Raw genomic sequence first — 15013 nt, 5'->3', positions numbered from 1 at the left:
AACCTACACAGTCCCAGACGGCATGACTCCAGAGGAGGACGAAAAGCTGATTTATAATGTTCAAACTGCTGTTTGGGTTCACGTCGACCCCAGGGCCAGTCGAGGCGAGTCCAGGTGGACGTGCGCTCGGTTCAGGACTCGGGCACGATGCCGCTGATAGCAGAGATCGTGCTGGCCGTGTCGGTGGGCTGCGTGGAGATCAGGACCAGCACCGCGAACCAGGAAGGGGACGAGATGGACAGCTACCAGGTATGCCAAACCGTGACGACTCGCTCCACGTTTCTGCTTCAGAATGCTCTAGGTGAAGTTGCGTCTATAAACGACAGAACGCATTAACTGAGCCCTTGATGGACAGGATAGAGATCTGGAACGTTTGCGGCGGCAGTGGTTGGCTGCGCTCACCAAGAGACAGGAATACCTGGATCAACACCTGCAGAGCCTGGTTAGCAAAGCAGGTAACATTTACAGATGAAATTACACAATGTTTTTTTTTTTTTTTTAACAGGCGTTCGGGAGAAACGGTTGTAAAATGATTGGCTGATGCTGCTTAATTTAAACCCCAGGAACAGATTTGAAAAAAACGGAAAATGTTCACTTTGTCTCTGTCATGTTTAAATGTTACCATGTTTGCTTCCAGAAAAGACAGAGGATGACATGGAGAGGGAGGCGCAGCTGCTGGAGTGGAGGTTGACTCTCACTGAGGAGAGAAACGCTGTCATGGTGCCCTCTGCTGGCAGCGGCATTCCTGGCGCTCCTGCAGAGTGGTACGTCACCAGATACGTTCAGCAGATTATTGTAGGGCTGGGCGCTTTGGGTTAAAAATAAAATCTTAGATTTTTTTTTCTTTTTTTTTGTCATTTTCTTTTCTGTTAAAGAAATGACAAATTATAGGAAATATTTTCAAAAAGTGATTTATTTTTCAATCTTCCCCTTTTTGTAAGTTGTACAACAAAGTATTAGGGCCAGGCCTTGAGACTTTTTGTTTAATTACAGGAATATAGTCATAATATTAGCAGAATAAAGACGCAACTTTGCTAGAAGAATACAAGAAAAAAGTCGTTTTGATTAAGGAGAAAATCCTGGATAAGTAATTTTTTATTTTTTGTTAGTTTTCATAAAATTACTACTTCATTCTCCGACCTTATTCTGGTAACATTAGGACTTAATTCTCATATTATTTCAAGTGTAGTTTTTATAACATTATGTCTTTATTCTCACAAAAAAAATCTTAGCCCTACTTATATTTTGTGGTAGAGTTGGCCTGAATTCAAAGTCCAAGTAAGTAAAACCTGTAAATCACTCTTGTGAAGAAAGATGGCTGACATCACTCCGAACTATGAAAATCTATGGAGAAAATTAAAAACAAATCACAAATTCAGTTGGTCAATAAAATCAATTTATCACCCAATCATAAAAACCCCACATCCATAGTGCCTGTAAAATACTGTTTTTCTGTTCGCAGGGCGCCTCTACCAGGGATGGAAACGCACATTCCAGTCCTCTTCTTGGACCTTAAACGTAATCAGTTTTGTTAACTAGAGCAGGTTGCCCTAACGTCACCTCAGTTTCTCATCAAACATTTTCTCGCTTCCCCCAGCCGACGACCTCGGCTCCCACGAGCAATTTGAAGTTCCTGAAGCCGGAGGCTGGGACGCCATGTTGAGCGGAGAAGACGAGGACGACTTCTTCGACCTGCAGATTGTCAAACATTACGATGGAGAGGTGAGCATCTACTCTCTCTCTCCTTCTTTTTCTGGCTGCCTTTCTGCTCACGCTGCAGTGATGACCCTCAATGACCGCCAGGTGAAAGCCGAGGCGTCGTGGGACTCCACCGTCCATGAGTGTCCCCAGCTGAGTCGCGGCGGGTCGTGGCCGGAGCAGCGCGTCTACCTGACGGTGCGGGCGGTGGTCCAGCTCAGCCACCCCGCCGACATGCAGCTGGTGCTGAGGAAGAGGATCTGCGTCAATGTCAACCCGGGTCGCCAGGGTTTCGCCCACAATTTCCTCAGGAGGATGTCGACCCGCAGCACCATACCTGGCTGCGGCGTCACCTTCGAGGTGGTTTCCAACATTCCTGGGGTAAGACGAGGAACAGGAGGACGCTAGCGTTTAGTTTGGCTGAAAGTGCTTCACAAAAGTATTCCTGCCAGTACCTGAAATTGTTTCCTTTTTTTCCTTTTTTCAGGATGCTCCAGGTTCAGAGGACAGGGAGATGCTAGCCCGGCTGGCGGCGAGCGCACACAACAGCCAATCGGGAGATGACGAGGCCGCCATTGAGAAATACCTCCGCAGCGTGATGAGCCTGGAGAACATCCTGACCCTGGACAGACTCAGACAGGTAGAAGGAGAACCTCCCAGCACTGCAATCTGACTGATTGCAAAGACTGATCATCAGGAATGCTAAACGTTTCTGATTTGTTTGAACTTGTTAAAGGAAGTAGCAGTGAAGGAGCAGCTGACTGGCAAGGGGAGGAGTAGCAGGAGGAGTCTGAGCTCTCCGTCTGTTCACAGGGTAAAATAAATAATCATATTCTTCTATGTGATACAGAAACGGAGAAATATTTTCCTAATGTTTCCGTCTGTCTCACGTTTCAGCTGTCTGGAAGTAGGCAGGACCTGTCCACGTCTTGCCTGTTGGATGATAAGGTAGCGCAGATTCCTTTACCAACCTGCTGCTTGGTTTTAAACTCTGGAGACATTTATTAAATTTTTATTTTTGTATATGGCAGTAGCTGATCCAATGATGGGTCATAATGAGACGTTCCACCTATTCTTATTTATTTGTTTTTATTTTACCTTTGTAGCAGCTCCCCAGCACTTGAATTAATTTGCGCGGTCTCGACGGGTCATTTTCAAGATTTGTTTATTTTCTTTGATGTGGCCCATCAGTCATCTCAATCACCTTGATTACCTCAGTCACCGTAATCATCGTAGTCACCGTGAAAACTAAACAGATATACAAATATTAGAATATAAAAATAAACTTGCAACACACAAACAACAAAATAAAACGTACCTCACTGCTTTCACCGGGGAACACTAAGTGTTGATGGTGCCAAGCACATCTTTGACAGTTTGTTCAAGTCATTCATTGGTACAATGATTCTGCCAGCTTTTATAGGGCCTGCCCTCATTTAGCTACGGCAGCCCGTGAGGTACATACAACCAAACAAAAAACATTGCAAAGTGCAAATACAGTTAAACAAAACAAAATACAAACCACCAACAGTGCTAATCAAAACAGACAAATATTATTAAACAACCTGCAACATCCTTAAAATTCACTTCAAATAATTTACAATAGTCTACAAATTTGAATAATTTAGGCAACTTAATTTAAATGGTTCACTATCCATTACAACCTTTATTTATACACATTGCCTCATTTATAACAGACCTATTTTGTTAAAATAAGCAAAATTACAATCACAACATCAAAAAAATATGAGCTAAAAACACGAGCAAGTTTTGTACGAAAATAAATTTAAATTGGCCTTCTAGTTTTCTGACAGGTCTGTATTGATAAAACAAAAGAAAATAAATTTGAATAGTTCTTTTAATATATATAACTTCATGAATGTATTTATTTGTTTAATGGGTTCTGCATTCATGTCTTGATCGAAGAAGATGGCTCTGTATACCTTTCAATAACCTGAACATGATTCAGTGGGGTGGCCAGTATTTTTTAAGAGGGTCCCATGGCCCCCTTCGCCCCCCTCTTGCAGTCGCCGCTGCTGAAAACTTCCTTCATTCCAAAACTAATCCTGTCTTTGCTCCTCAGGGTCGATGGGAAAGTCAGCAGGATATCTTCATGCCCTCTCACCGCACCCTCCCTCGCCCTGCTTCATCCCCGTCTACCTACTCTACCTCCCCCTCTTCATCCTCTATGTCCTTCAATATGACCCCCCCACAGAACCAGGAACCAGAGCAAGGTAAACATCCTGCCTTTTATGGCCTCTCTGCCCCACCATCTTTACTTTTCTAGCCATTCTCCACTACCTCCGTCTCTTTGTTTCTGCCTCTTCTTTGTTTTTATCGTTTTCCTCTCCTGTGTGATGATTCAAAGACATTTATCGCTTTATTCCATGTTTCCCACTGTTAAACATCCCTCAGCTTTGATAAAATGTGTGAACTCATTTTCTTAAGTTGTTTTTTCAGCTTTTTACACCCATTCTGCTTTCCTAACCTTGCCAACGTCGTTGCTGATCAGTGCTGTGCCATGTCTGATGATTTCATTGTGAATATTTCTGATGGCTAGCTGGTTTAACTGTGATTTCTTTCCCATTTCAGTGTGACATCAAGTTAATTTTGTTTCAGAAATGAACAGAATTAATGATCTCAATGAATTTCTGTCGCAGTAATTTAGAGCCTCATATCTTAGCTGATAAATAAATCACCTCTGTGTTGTTTTATTAGACGCTTCCTCTGTCAATCTGTCACTATGTTGGTGTTTTTTTTGTTTGTTTTTTTTTGCCATTTTCTGGACTTGCTTTCAACTTCTCGTCTTAATCTTTCACACTTCCTCCACCTCCCGGACCTCCTCTTGTTTTCTCGTTTCCTTCCTCTCCTCTGCCTCCACCTCGCTGCCTCTCCCCCTCTTCTCCCTCCCCCAGGTCGTTTAGGACTTGCTGCCTCTTATCTTTCAGTTAAGGCCCTGGTTCCTCAGATGCCCAAACTGCTCAAGTCTCTGTTTCCTGCTCGGGACGACAAGAAGGAGCTCAGACCTTCGCCGCATGGCCAGCAGGTCAGCGGAAACAGAAACGGCTGATGCAGCGAAAAAAGAAAAAAAAAAAGAAAAAAAAAACGACTGCATAATGAGCAATTAAAAGGTGTGATCAAACTTTTGTCTGTCACTCAGCAGCATGTGCCTCGCATCGTTGCATCAACGGGAGGGGATGACAGCAGAGGCAAGCCTGAGACGGTGAGAGATCCATATGAAGTGGTAATGTAACCAACTTAGCGACTTTTCAGACAAAAATATTGGCATCAGTCAAAATCAGAATTGGGAGGTCTGTTAGGAAAAAGGCGATCGGAGCAGCACTTCAAAATGTATTCACATACAACCCTCTGCTGCAGAGGGGACAGCTGGCCTATCTGCAGAAAGTCATTCACTGTTCTAAAAACTTCTTGCAGCTTTTACGCGCCCGCCGACTTTATTTCTAACTATCCAAATGCAGATTGAATGTAAAACCAGTCGATTCCGGTGACCAGCAGATTTTCTTAGTTCATCTAATTGGGTGAGATTTCTTTGGAGATTGCCAGAAACATTTTTGATTAGTTTAGATTTTTTTTAACATACAAAAACTTTTGCATGTTTACATTTGCAGAATTCCTTGTTCAAATTGAAATGTGTTTGGATTAAATAATCTGAATGTATTGTTTATAGAGGCACAAAATTAATCTGTTAATAATGTGAGAAGGTGTCAGTTGCTGATATTAGGAGGAAGAGAGATGTAAACTTCAGGAGCTAGTTTTATTTTACTTCCAACATAGTTTTTTCAATGAAAAGTTGTATATCCTCACCTTCCTAATACAACAGACAAGTCATTTCTTTGCAAATATTGATTTTTAGGAAGGTGACATTATCAAACTACCATCTGCTGTATTTGTAGCAACGGTTGCTGAATGGGAGTTTCTGCAGAACCAACAGCACTGACAGCCATATTCTGTATTTTATTAGATTAAACATTTGTCTGGATTCATGAACTAAATTTTACATCCTGTTGACTCACAATGAAGAGTTTTGAGATTGCTGATTTTTATCCTTGGTGTTTTTGTTTTTTTTTACTTATTGTTCTCCGCATGCTGTCGCCTGTCCCTCTGTTGCCACGGCAACCGTTGGGGCCCCTGCAGGCTGCTGCCCCACGACCCGCTGCCAAAGACCGAAGGGCCGAGTTTCCGGACGTCCCTCCTCTTCCTGTGCATGACCCGCATGACACCACCCCTTTAAGCCCCCTCAGCCAGTCGTCGAGTGGCTATTTCTCCGCTAGCGTTTCCACGGTTACCCTGTCCGACGTCCTCCAACCCTCCTCCTCGTCTTCGTCCCTCCTGGGCGCCGACGTGGCGTCACCCTCAAACCCCCAGCAGCAGCAGCAGGGCGCTGACAGGAACGATGTTGTGACCTCTCCCCCCCAGTGTGGCGCCAAGATGACTGTCGTAGCGTCCAATCACAACAACAGCGTCCCGGCAGAGCTCTCCTTCTCCGACCAGAAGCTAGTTGAAGGCTTTGAGCGGCTGGAGATCTTTGTGGACGACGGCGATGGCCGCGGTCATGACGACGTGCCGCCCGACTGGCTGACGGAGGGCGAGTACGTCACCGTAGGAAGCAACAAGGCCGGAACTGTGCGCTACGTGGGGACGACGCAGTTCGCAGATGGAGTGTGGGTGGGCGTGGAGCTGGACACCCCAGTAGGTAAGTGTGAGATTTAAAGGGCCAGATTGCTCAAAATGCCGACGCTTTCCAGGGTTTGTGCGGGTTCTTGAAATCCTTGAAAATCCTTCAGTTTCAATTAGGTGTTTTTAAGGTTTGGAAAGTGTCCGACATTCAAACTGCACAGTTTTGTAATAAAGTGCAATTTATCGTTTGATTAAAAGCATAAACTTGGAAAATGTTGTTTACAGTTCACACCAGATATTTTCATACATCTTACAAAAAGACGCATCCATTCTTTTCTTGCTGTCTGAAGTTAAATCAGACCAAATTTTTCTTGTTTTAGGTTAATTAGAGTTTCCAAAATTATTTCTATTTGCTAAATGTCAAGAAACCTAAGTGAGGACATTTTTGTACAGATTTTTTTTTCCACTCTCTTCATATATTGTGTTCAAGCTTTTAATTTGAATATTAACACGATTTGTTTGAATAGTTTCAGTGTAATGAATATTTATTATTCCTAATGGCTCAACAACTTATTGATAAGTTATTAAAATTGGGGGATTATTTTGTTAAATCATTTTTTTGTTCTCGGTCAGGTGTATAAAATGTGTGAGAAACATTTCAAAACTTTAAATTTTGTTATATTGTAATTTACCTCGTCCCTACTACAGAATGTAGATTACTAGAACAAGACTTTAACAGTAGTAATATAGATAACAAAATTTTAACTCCAGCTTGTGGCACTGGAAATGTTTGAAAACTTACCTTGAAAAGTGCTTGAATTTCACTGTGGGGGAAAATCTACGAACCCTGATGACCTGGATTGTTTTCCTTCCTGCAGGTAAGAATGACGGGTCAGTCGGAGGCCACCGATACTTCCTCTGCAAACCAGGCTATGGGGTGCTGGTCCGCCCAGACCGGCTGTCACGCCGCGACCGAGCCGCTCGGCGAACCACGGACTTCGCTCTGCCGGCCCACGTCCCCGTCCTGCGAGGGGAAGCCATTGTAGCGCGCAGAGGAGAGAACCGCAAGTCCTGGAGCAACTGAGATGGGAGAGAGACAAACTCCCCACGGTGCATCTGCTCTTCCTTGACTCCTAAAAAACACATCAGGCTCTGTCTACTTCCTGGTAACACGTTGCTGGAAGCTCCACATATGCAACTTCAAGTCAAAGAAAAACCAGATCAGAGAGTGAAGAGCCTGTGTAGGAGAATGACTATTCAGTCCAATGAAGTTACCACACAGGGGAAATGATGCCTTCTGTGGGAAGCTGGTGGCTAGTACGCTGAGAGCCAATGGGAGCCGAAGCGTCCATTCAGAGATCCTCTCTGAGTCGATACGCAGCAGTGCAAACTCGTCACTTCTTTTTAAAACACTATGTAAAAAATAATCAGATCCATACTGAAAAAGATGGAACTTATAGGATTATTTTGGTTTGTTTTATATATAAATAAGGAAATGGAGGAAAAAACACTGAAAGATTTTTGACGAGAAATGTTTGCATCCCTGCATATCGACTTCCCTCTGGAGTTCCCGAACACAACACGACCACGACTGCCGCCCTCCTGAACTGAGCCTCGTCGCTCCCTTCCTGGACTTTTTTTTTTTTCTTTAAAGTCTCCAGAACGTGCCTTTCGCCATGGTCTGGTTTGTGTTTGCTTTCTTTGTTTTGTCTTACTCGCGTTCCGTTTGCCGTGTCATGTGTTGACGAGAAAGCCTTGTGCAAAGTGTGAGGTGATCTCAGGGACTGGAGAGGGGGTGGGCCTTTGTGTGTGTATGTATGTGTGTGTGTTTGTGAAACGTAGTGTATGTAAAATATATTGTGTCAAAAGATGAAGCCGTGTGGAAAAAGCCACTAGAGGTTGATTTTTTTTTTCTTTTGCACTGGAGACGTTGGAGGGAAAAGCTTCTGTACGTGAGCATGGAGAGTGTCGGAGATTTCCCATGATGGCTACTGTCGTTTTAATGCAAGTGTCGACGGAAAGACAAAGAGGATGTGTTTAGTACGAGTTGGGAGAGTTTCTGCTTGAGAAAAAGCTGATTTTATTCTATGCATGTGATTTTTAAAAAAATCTAACACAAATGGGAAAATGAGTGCATTTGGGAGAGCCTCTGCATGTTTTTACATTCCGGACACACCTGGTGAAGAAAACTCAATGTTGGGAGGTTTTAAATTAGTTTTTATGATTTCATGAAACATTCCAGAGGCATTTTAACCTGAACATTGACCTATAGAGATGTTTCCAAGATATTTTTTTAGGACTCTAATAGATGGCATCCATTTGCTGTGCAGCTAGATAAAGAGCAACTCCCTTTAAACCAAGCGTTTCTTCTCTACTGAGGTCAGAGGGCAACACGTAAAGCATTGGAGCATTGTCGTGTCACCAAGAGGGGCCTGATGGGATGAGTTTGATATAAAGATAGAAGAGGAATGTTTTATCTGTCCTGGGATGTTTTGTTACTACAGCTGTTCCTGCTGATGACGGCTGGGGTTATGATTCTGGACGCGTAGTCTGTTCTCACTGTCTGTTCCTGTGGTGGTCACTGCCGGTCAGAGTTTTATATACACTCTTCATCAGTGCAAATTTCATTTTATGCTGGACTTGAAGTGAAGCATTTAATTATTTTACCATGGCAGAACAACTTCAATGAATTTGGCCCCATTTGTAGACAAACATCGTACCTCGTGTTATTGTTTACCTCCAGCCCGATGCTGGAGGGCAAAAAGATGATTCTCTATGGCATCCATAAAGAATCGTCTTTATGATGATTCATAAAGATGAATCATCATAAAGATGCTCTTTATGATGTAGAGCAGTTTCATGTAGAGCAGTTTCATGTACAAAATAAAACCTATGATTAATTTGGTGCAGTGTGACACAACTAAAGGAAAAATAATGCAGAAAAAATGTTGAACTATAACCCAAAACCACTTGTATTCTCTTTTTCTCGCTCTATGATTTATGAGGATTCAACCCCCAAAAAACATGCAAACATTTCCCACACAAAGAACAGAACCTTAAGTCTGTTAGTGCAGTTTTATGTTTCCAAGTTTGATATTTATTTTGTGATTATTAATAGGAAATCGTCTGAAAACAGAGATGGTTGACTAGCTAATTTAAACACCTGCTGTAATGATGTGGTGATCTGTCCAAGATCATCACATCCCCCTTTTTTCTTTAACTGAGCGAAACACACCAAATTCTGCAGCCCATCTACATGTAAAGGTCGTCAAAGTCAAGCTAGCATAACTGACCTACTTCCTTCTGACGCGTTTTTTTTCTTTCAATTAAAACCTTTTTCTGACCTTTAAGATACGATACTTTATCTAGTTGTCATACTGTTGACAATTAGCATCAAAACATTGCATCCATTTTTCTTTTGTGTCATTTGTACATTTTAAGATTTAGCGCGGTACGTTGAGAACTTGACAGCTAAAACCAATGGTAGCCATCGTCAATGAGCAGGATTTTCTTGGAATCTTATGCTTGTGAAACCATAACTATTATTTGATTTAATTCCAGCTGGATATTTCATCACTGCTGTTTATCAGAAATAATAGAACTAATTTGTTTAAATGATGCAGTTAAGAAGTTTCTGTAGGATTGACATTTGGGACCATTCCAGAAGTTTAATATTCTGCGTAGTCTACGTATCAACCATCCAGCATCATCATTCAACTGTGTTTTACATCATTGATGCAAAACATGTAAATGCATCATTAAACCCCTCAGTTCAAAATGATCTCCATGCTGATGAATAGTGCATGTAAATATGTGACTAGCTCTGCACACTCAGGACTCTAAGAATCTCTAACATTGATGGTGTGCAGATGTTTTGTAAATTATCAGTTATACTGTGTGTGTATAGACCCCTGTCCCTCAGGAGTCCATTGGGATTTCATCTGTTTTATAATTGCGTGTTCTTTACTTGAGAAGTAAGCAATAAGTATTTATATCGTGGTTGCTTGTACACTTGCTTTTATCGCACGGGAGCTGATGAAGTTGTTTTATTGGAATGATTATTGCACAATGATTTAATGAGAATTGCTGCTATGAGCGTTGTAAATAGACTTGTAAATGAATCAATTGATTTTTGTTTTTCTCCTTGCTGTGCGCTTAAGTGGATTTTAATTGTTTTGAAAAAGCTAAGGGGTGGTGCTTTGGGTGGTTCGTATTCTTTAGGTAATGTTGAGGCACTTTGTCTTGTGAGGAGGGAAGTGAAGGTGGTGAGGACCAGCACACCTGTGTCCTTATAAGGAAAGAGACATTTTTAATGTTGAATCTGCAATATTGTTGGAATCTAGTTTGCCACCAGACTTGAGTTTATTATGAGTGCATTTTAGTCGTGAGCCAGTTACCATTAACAAGGTACAGAAATGTTTTGAACACTTATGGTTTTGAAAGCGAATCGGGTGTTTTTCTGTTTGGTTTAATGTCCTTCTAGTGAGATACTGGAAAATAAGCGGGCAATAACTACTGGAGTTTTTGATTAACGCATAACTACGCTTCTCCACTTTCTCCCTATATCACTTATGAGTAATATCAGAGCCCTGAACACCGTACACAAACAGGAACAAGATGAAAATAGACATCGCTTGTTAATATCAACCCAGTTTTACTTATTTTATCTGTTAACAAAGGACTAACATTGGCCGACACCAATGTTGATGTCGATATATTGTTCATCCCTCATGCAAACGTTAAGCTGTTTGGAAAGATGGTTATAACAAATATGGATAATCGTGTGGAGCCTGAAGAACTTATCACTTTTATTTATGAAACACTTTAAGACTACAGTTAGCAAGCTACCAGCAGCTGCCTTAGCAGATAGCCCAACTAAAGAGGCTAATATTACCTTTAGCTTCTAATAAATAGTTCTCATGTGACGTCACACTTTCGGGAACTTTGTAACTGACAGCCATCTTGGTAGGTATGCATAGCTAACTGTCATAACAGGTGCTATGGAGTTGCTATGGCAACAATAAACAAGCCACAAGCCTAGAACTAGCTCTCACCTCATTCCCATCTAACTTATAAATACTATAAGTACAATACAACTATTAAGCTATACACTTTTTCTCCATAGACTTTCTTTTGTTAGCCTCAAAGCCATGGTTAATCAATGCTTGGTGCTGCGTTTGCCTACCAAGATGGCGGTTCAGTGGTGCAGATCCCTTCCAGTTCAGACTTGTCTGAACTATATATACTCCAAGTATTACTTTGGACTAAAGTGATAGAAAAGCAATAATATTCTGCACAACAAGCATTTGAAAAACTACTAGCTAGTTTTAACTCTGTCAAAAATAATAAGTTACAACTAACAGTACTACTGTTGTAACTAGTGCTTTGAAGTTTTTTTTTAATGTTAATACCACGATAAGCACACTTTTATTTCTAACTGTATCACACAAGACTGTGGACAGGCCCATGACTAAAGCAGCTGTTATTTAGCCTGATGTATTGGAGTTCTCTGATTGGTCGGGAGATTTGACTGTTTTGTAACTTTCTGGTTCTAACAGGTGGTTCTGAAGGAAAGGCAGTAAGTTTTCTGATGTGTGTGTGTGTGTAGTGTGTGAAGGAATGTTGTGTAGCTCCGCTCTGATGGAAAACGATCACCAGCTGCTTCCTGCGAGGCTGCTGGTCCTTCCTTTTCCAGTCCGGCCTCAGAGATGGTTGCCGTGGGGACGGAAAAGGGGCTGGTGGGGGGGAGGGGCTGAGATCACTTCAGATTTCCGGTTGTTTGTTTTTGTTGCTGTGCCTCAGAAACCACGTTTCACAGGTCGTGTTATATTGACTACACTTTGCACAGAGGGGAGAAAAATGTGCAGCTCTTGGATGGAAATGACACACCTGTTTGGGATTTTTGTTTTTCTGTTCAGTGTTCTTGAGCTACGAGCTCCTCTATTTAAGTAAAAAAAAAAACAACAAAAAAACTTTACACTTCATGTTCTTGTTTTACCTAAAAGCAGAGCTAAGCTCAGCTACCACAAACAGTCCTCTGTATAAACAAGGCTTGTAGGAGCCCAAAGTATGGATGAACTCTGACCTCTGGGTGGATTTAGAGCAACAAAAAGACATTTGAACACAATAAAACGGTTGTTTTTACACTGGTGCCAAGCCAGCGTTATTTATGGATCTGTATCAGCCATTAGAGGCACTTTGTTCTATTTTTATTCCCATTTGGATCTTGAGTCTTTATGAGCCTTCAGACCTTCACACTGTTTCCTTTTTTCCCTTTTTTTGTTCATCGTGCTGTTCTGAGTGCAGCCGCCTGCCTCTAATGTGGCCTTCAGCCTGGATGCAGAGCAATTTCCAACTGAGCAGTCTCAGTTCTCTCTCTCTCTCTCTCTCTCTTTCTCTCTCTCTCTCTCTTTCTCTCTCTCTTTCTCTCTCTAAAGGTGCGGTTTATTACATTAAACTTTCAGCAAACCGTCTATCTTTGCGGGCTGTTTACAAAATAAGAGCCCACTTTGGTTTCCTGTCGTAAAGTAAAGTCTTTTGGTCTCAGGAGCTGTCAGGTTTATCACTGCCTGTTTCCCACTGAAGGAGTTTGCCTAGATTCGCCCCCTAGTGGCTGCTTTGAACACCTCAGCCAGAAAATGGAGCGGTTTGTCTTCCATGCTGGGAGTTTTAACTGCAATCAGAAAAAAAATTACAGAAAAAAAAAATTGGGAGTCACAACTACCCAGGATCATATCAGATAAAATCTAGTTTCAGGAATTTTTTTTTTGTGATTTTTTTTTTTTTTTTTTTGGCTAAAACAGAATTGGAAGTTTATTTTAACCTTTGAACTACCTCAGTCCTTGCTCCAGTGTGTTCCCACCGGCTTCAGTGTGTTCTCCACCATCAAAAAGAACCACAAAAACGAGCAATACAGAGCTGCCAGGTGCAGCGTCCAACCATTTCAATAAATTTCAGCTTCGTCTCCTGTTTGGGTTATTTTCTCCTCCATGTTACTCCAACCATATTTACCTGGGCTGCATAATGATGAAGGCTCATAAGAGTGTGAAGGTTACTTTCCCCTCATGTAGCTGAGGATGAACTGTAATGCTCAGCTGTTTGGTTTTAATGTGGCCTTGGCCCGGTCAACAGTATTAGTATTATCATTGTAAAATCATGATCAGTCACTGCTGCTGTTGATTGTGTGGAGCAGGAATGTCTGCCTGTGTCATTTCTGTGTTTGTTCTCTGGATGTGTGTGTGTGTGTGTGTGTGTGTGTGTGTGTGTGTGTGTGTGTGTACATATGCGCATATTAAGACTTATAAAGGAGATAAATCTGAGCACAAGTTTGGGTTTTGATTAATTTAATTGTTTTATGTAATAATTTTATGCTGCAATCCAAAGAATAAACATGTATTATAATACATTTATTTTCATTTTTAATTATCTGAACAGTAGATAGATTAAGAATAAAAAAATGTATGAGGATTTTCTTGTTTGATGTGTGTGTAATGTAACTTTTACTTTTTTCTGCGCTGAAGTAGCTAAAGCTTGGGTTCCAATTTGGGACAATTACTGCCACCTGCTGGTCAATAAGACGCAATACAAGGGGCTCAAAAGCATGTTGGCAGGAATCCTCCAAGGTGGGAAAAACATCTCTGAAGAAACGTTTGAAGCCTATTGAGTCAGTCTGGACTCTATAGGCTTCAAATATGGGGGAAAAAAATTAATGGCCAAGACTTCTTACAATTAAGTCGTTTCTACTGAGTTAAGTCGAGGCCACTTTTTTTTCTCCCAGTCTGTAGAAACGGTAAGCTTAATTGTTAACTTAACATATTGAAGTACTAGCTTGACAAATGTTATCAAATTAGAGGGGAGGGAAGACATCTGCTTCCTTACCTTGTTGGTTTAACCCTCACTCCCTGAATTTAAAATGATATATAAAAATGTATTTTGCTTTTAAGCAGAGGATAAATCAGGTAGAGATTGATAGGTGTGAGAAAAATTAGCATAATATGTTTCAAGTCATTTTCTAGTCTCTAGCATACGAGTTACTTTATTAATGGTATAACCACTTAAACAGCCCCACATCATGACTGGCACTGAACCACTAGATCCATACTGTCCATTAAGCTTAGGAAAGGGCGCATGTTTGATTTCGGCTGGGTGAACGTGGCGCAGGGGCAGAGTCACGACCCAAGTATGGAGGCCTCAGTCCTCGATGCGGCAGCCACAGATGGAGGTCAAAAGGCCACTATAGTCGGAAAAAATCTTTTAAAAAACAGAACTTCCAACAAAATGGGTGTTATTCACACTCCGACCACTAGATGGGAGCAATGTAGTCCAGATATGACCATCTTCTGCTGCAGGAACGAAGATTTAAAGCAACTTAGTGACAAGTCTAAAAGTGGCTTAAAGGAATATACATTTACCATTGACAGTATTTAATAGCGTCAACATTAATACATTCTTTCTATTGTATGCAAAAACAACAGTCAAATTTCCTATTTGAGATCTACAGGTTAACATTGCACTTCCCCACAGTGAACGGCTGTGGAGGCGTTTCTTCATCAGGGTCAATTACACAAGTGATGACAAAATTGAGACTGAGGTGAAGACTCTGCCAGGCCCACAGCTAAAATGGAATGGTTTCAGATCGAAGCTTGTGTATGTGTTGAAATGACCTGGTCAAAATCAA

At 41.5% G+C, this 15013-nt stretch overlaps 1 protein-coding gene and 1 long non-coding RNA gene across 5 annotated transcripts in view; one reads left to right on the top strand and one right to left on the bottom strand.

Annotated features, from left to right (window-relative positions):
* kif13ba (kinesin family member 13Ba) overlaps positions 1-13803 on the top strand; it is a 50189-nt gene extending 36386 nt beyond the window's left edge. Inside the window, exons 27-40 of one of the 4 annotated variants that reach the window (XM_015007767.2) lie at positions 94-249; positions 356-455; positions 638-764; positions 1463-1518; positions 1598-1722; positions 1804-2079; positions 2186-2338; positions 2435-2512; positions 2596-2646; positions 3782-3932; positions 4647-4744; positions 4859-4921; positions 5854-6412; positions 7215-13803. In XM_015007767.2, coding sequence (XP_014863253.2) covers positions 94-249; positions 356-455; positions 638-764; positions 1463-1518; positions 1598-1722; positions 1804-2079; positions 2186-2338; positions 2435-2512; positions 2596-2646; positions 3782-3932; positions 4647-4744; positions 4859-4921; positions 5854-6412; positions 7215-7420 — 2199 coding nt within the window. In that variant the 3' untranslated portion in view covers positions 7421-13803. Of the gene's footprint in view, positions 1-93; positions 250-355; positions 456-637; positions 765-1462; positions 1519-1597; positions 2080-2185; positions 2339-2434; positions 2513-2595; positions 2647-3781; positions 3933-4613; positions 4745-4858; positions 4922-5853; positions 6413-7214 lie in introns of all 4 variants that reach the window. The other 3 variants (XM_015007764.2, XM_088004128.1, XM_088004127.1) reach the window with 3 other exon arrangements.
* Positions 1060-2251, bottom strand: LOC148160173 (uncharacterized). Its single transcript, XR_015762482.1, has 2 exons — positions 2154-2251; positions 1060-2074 (listed from the first exon to the last, which is right to left on the bottom strand). It is a non-coding gene; the product is annotated as an uncharacterized LOC148160173 (long non-coding RNA).
* Positions 13804-15013: the final 1210 nt, after the last annotated feature.

Source organism: Poecilia mexicana, unplaced genomic scaffold, assembly GCF_051168715.1.
Source record: "Poecilia mexicana isolate PSO_F unplaced genomic scaffold, ASM5116871v1 scaffold_3, whole genome shotgun sequence".
In the NCBI taxonomy this organism is placed as follows: domain Eukaryota; kingdom Metazoa; phylum Chordata; class Actinopteri; order Cyprinodontiformes; family Poeciliidae; genus Poecilia; species Poecilia mexicana.
Note: the sequence above shows the minus strand (reverse complement) of the source record. Positions and strands in the feature narration are given on the sequence as shown.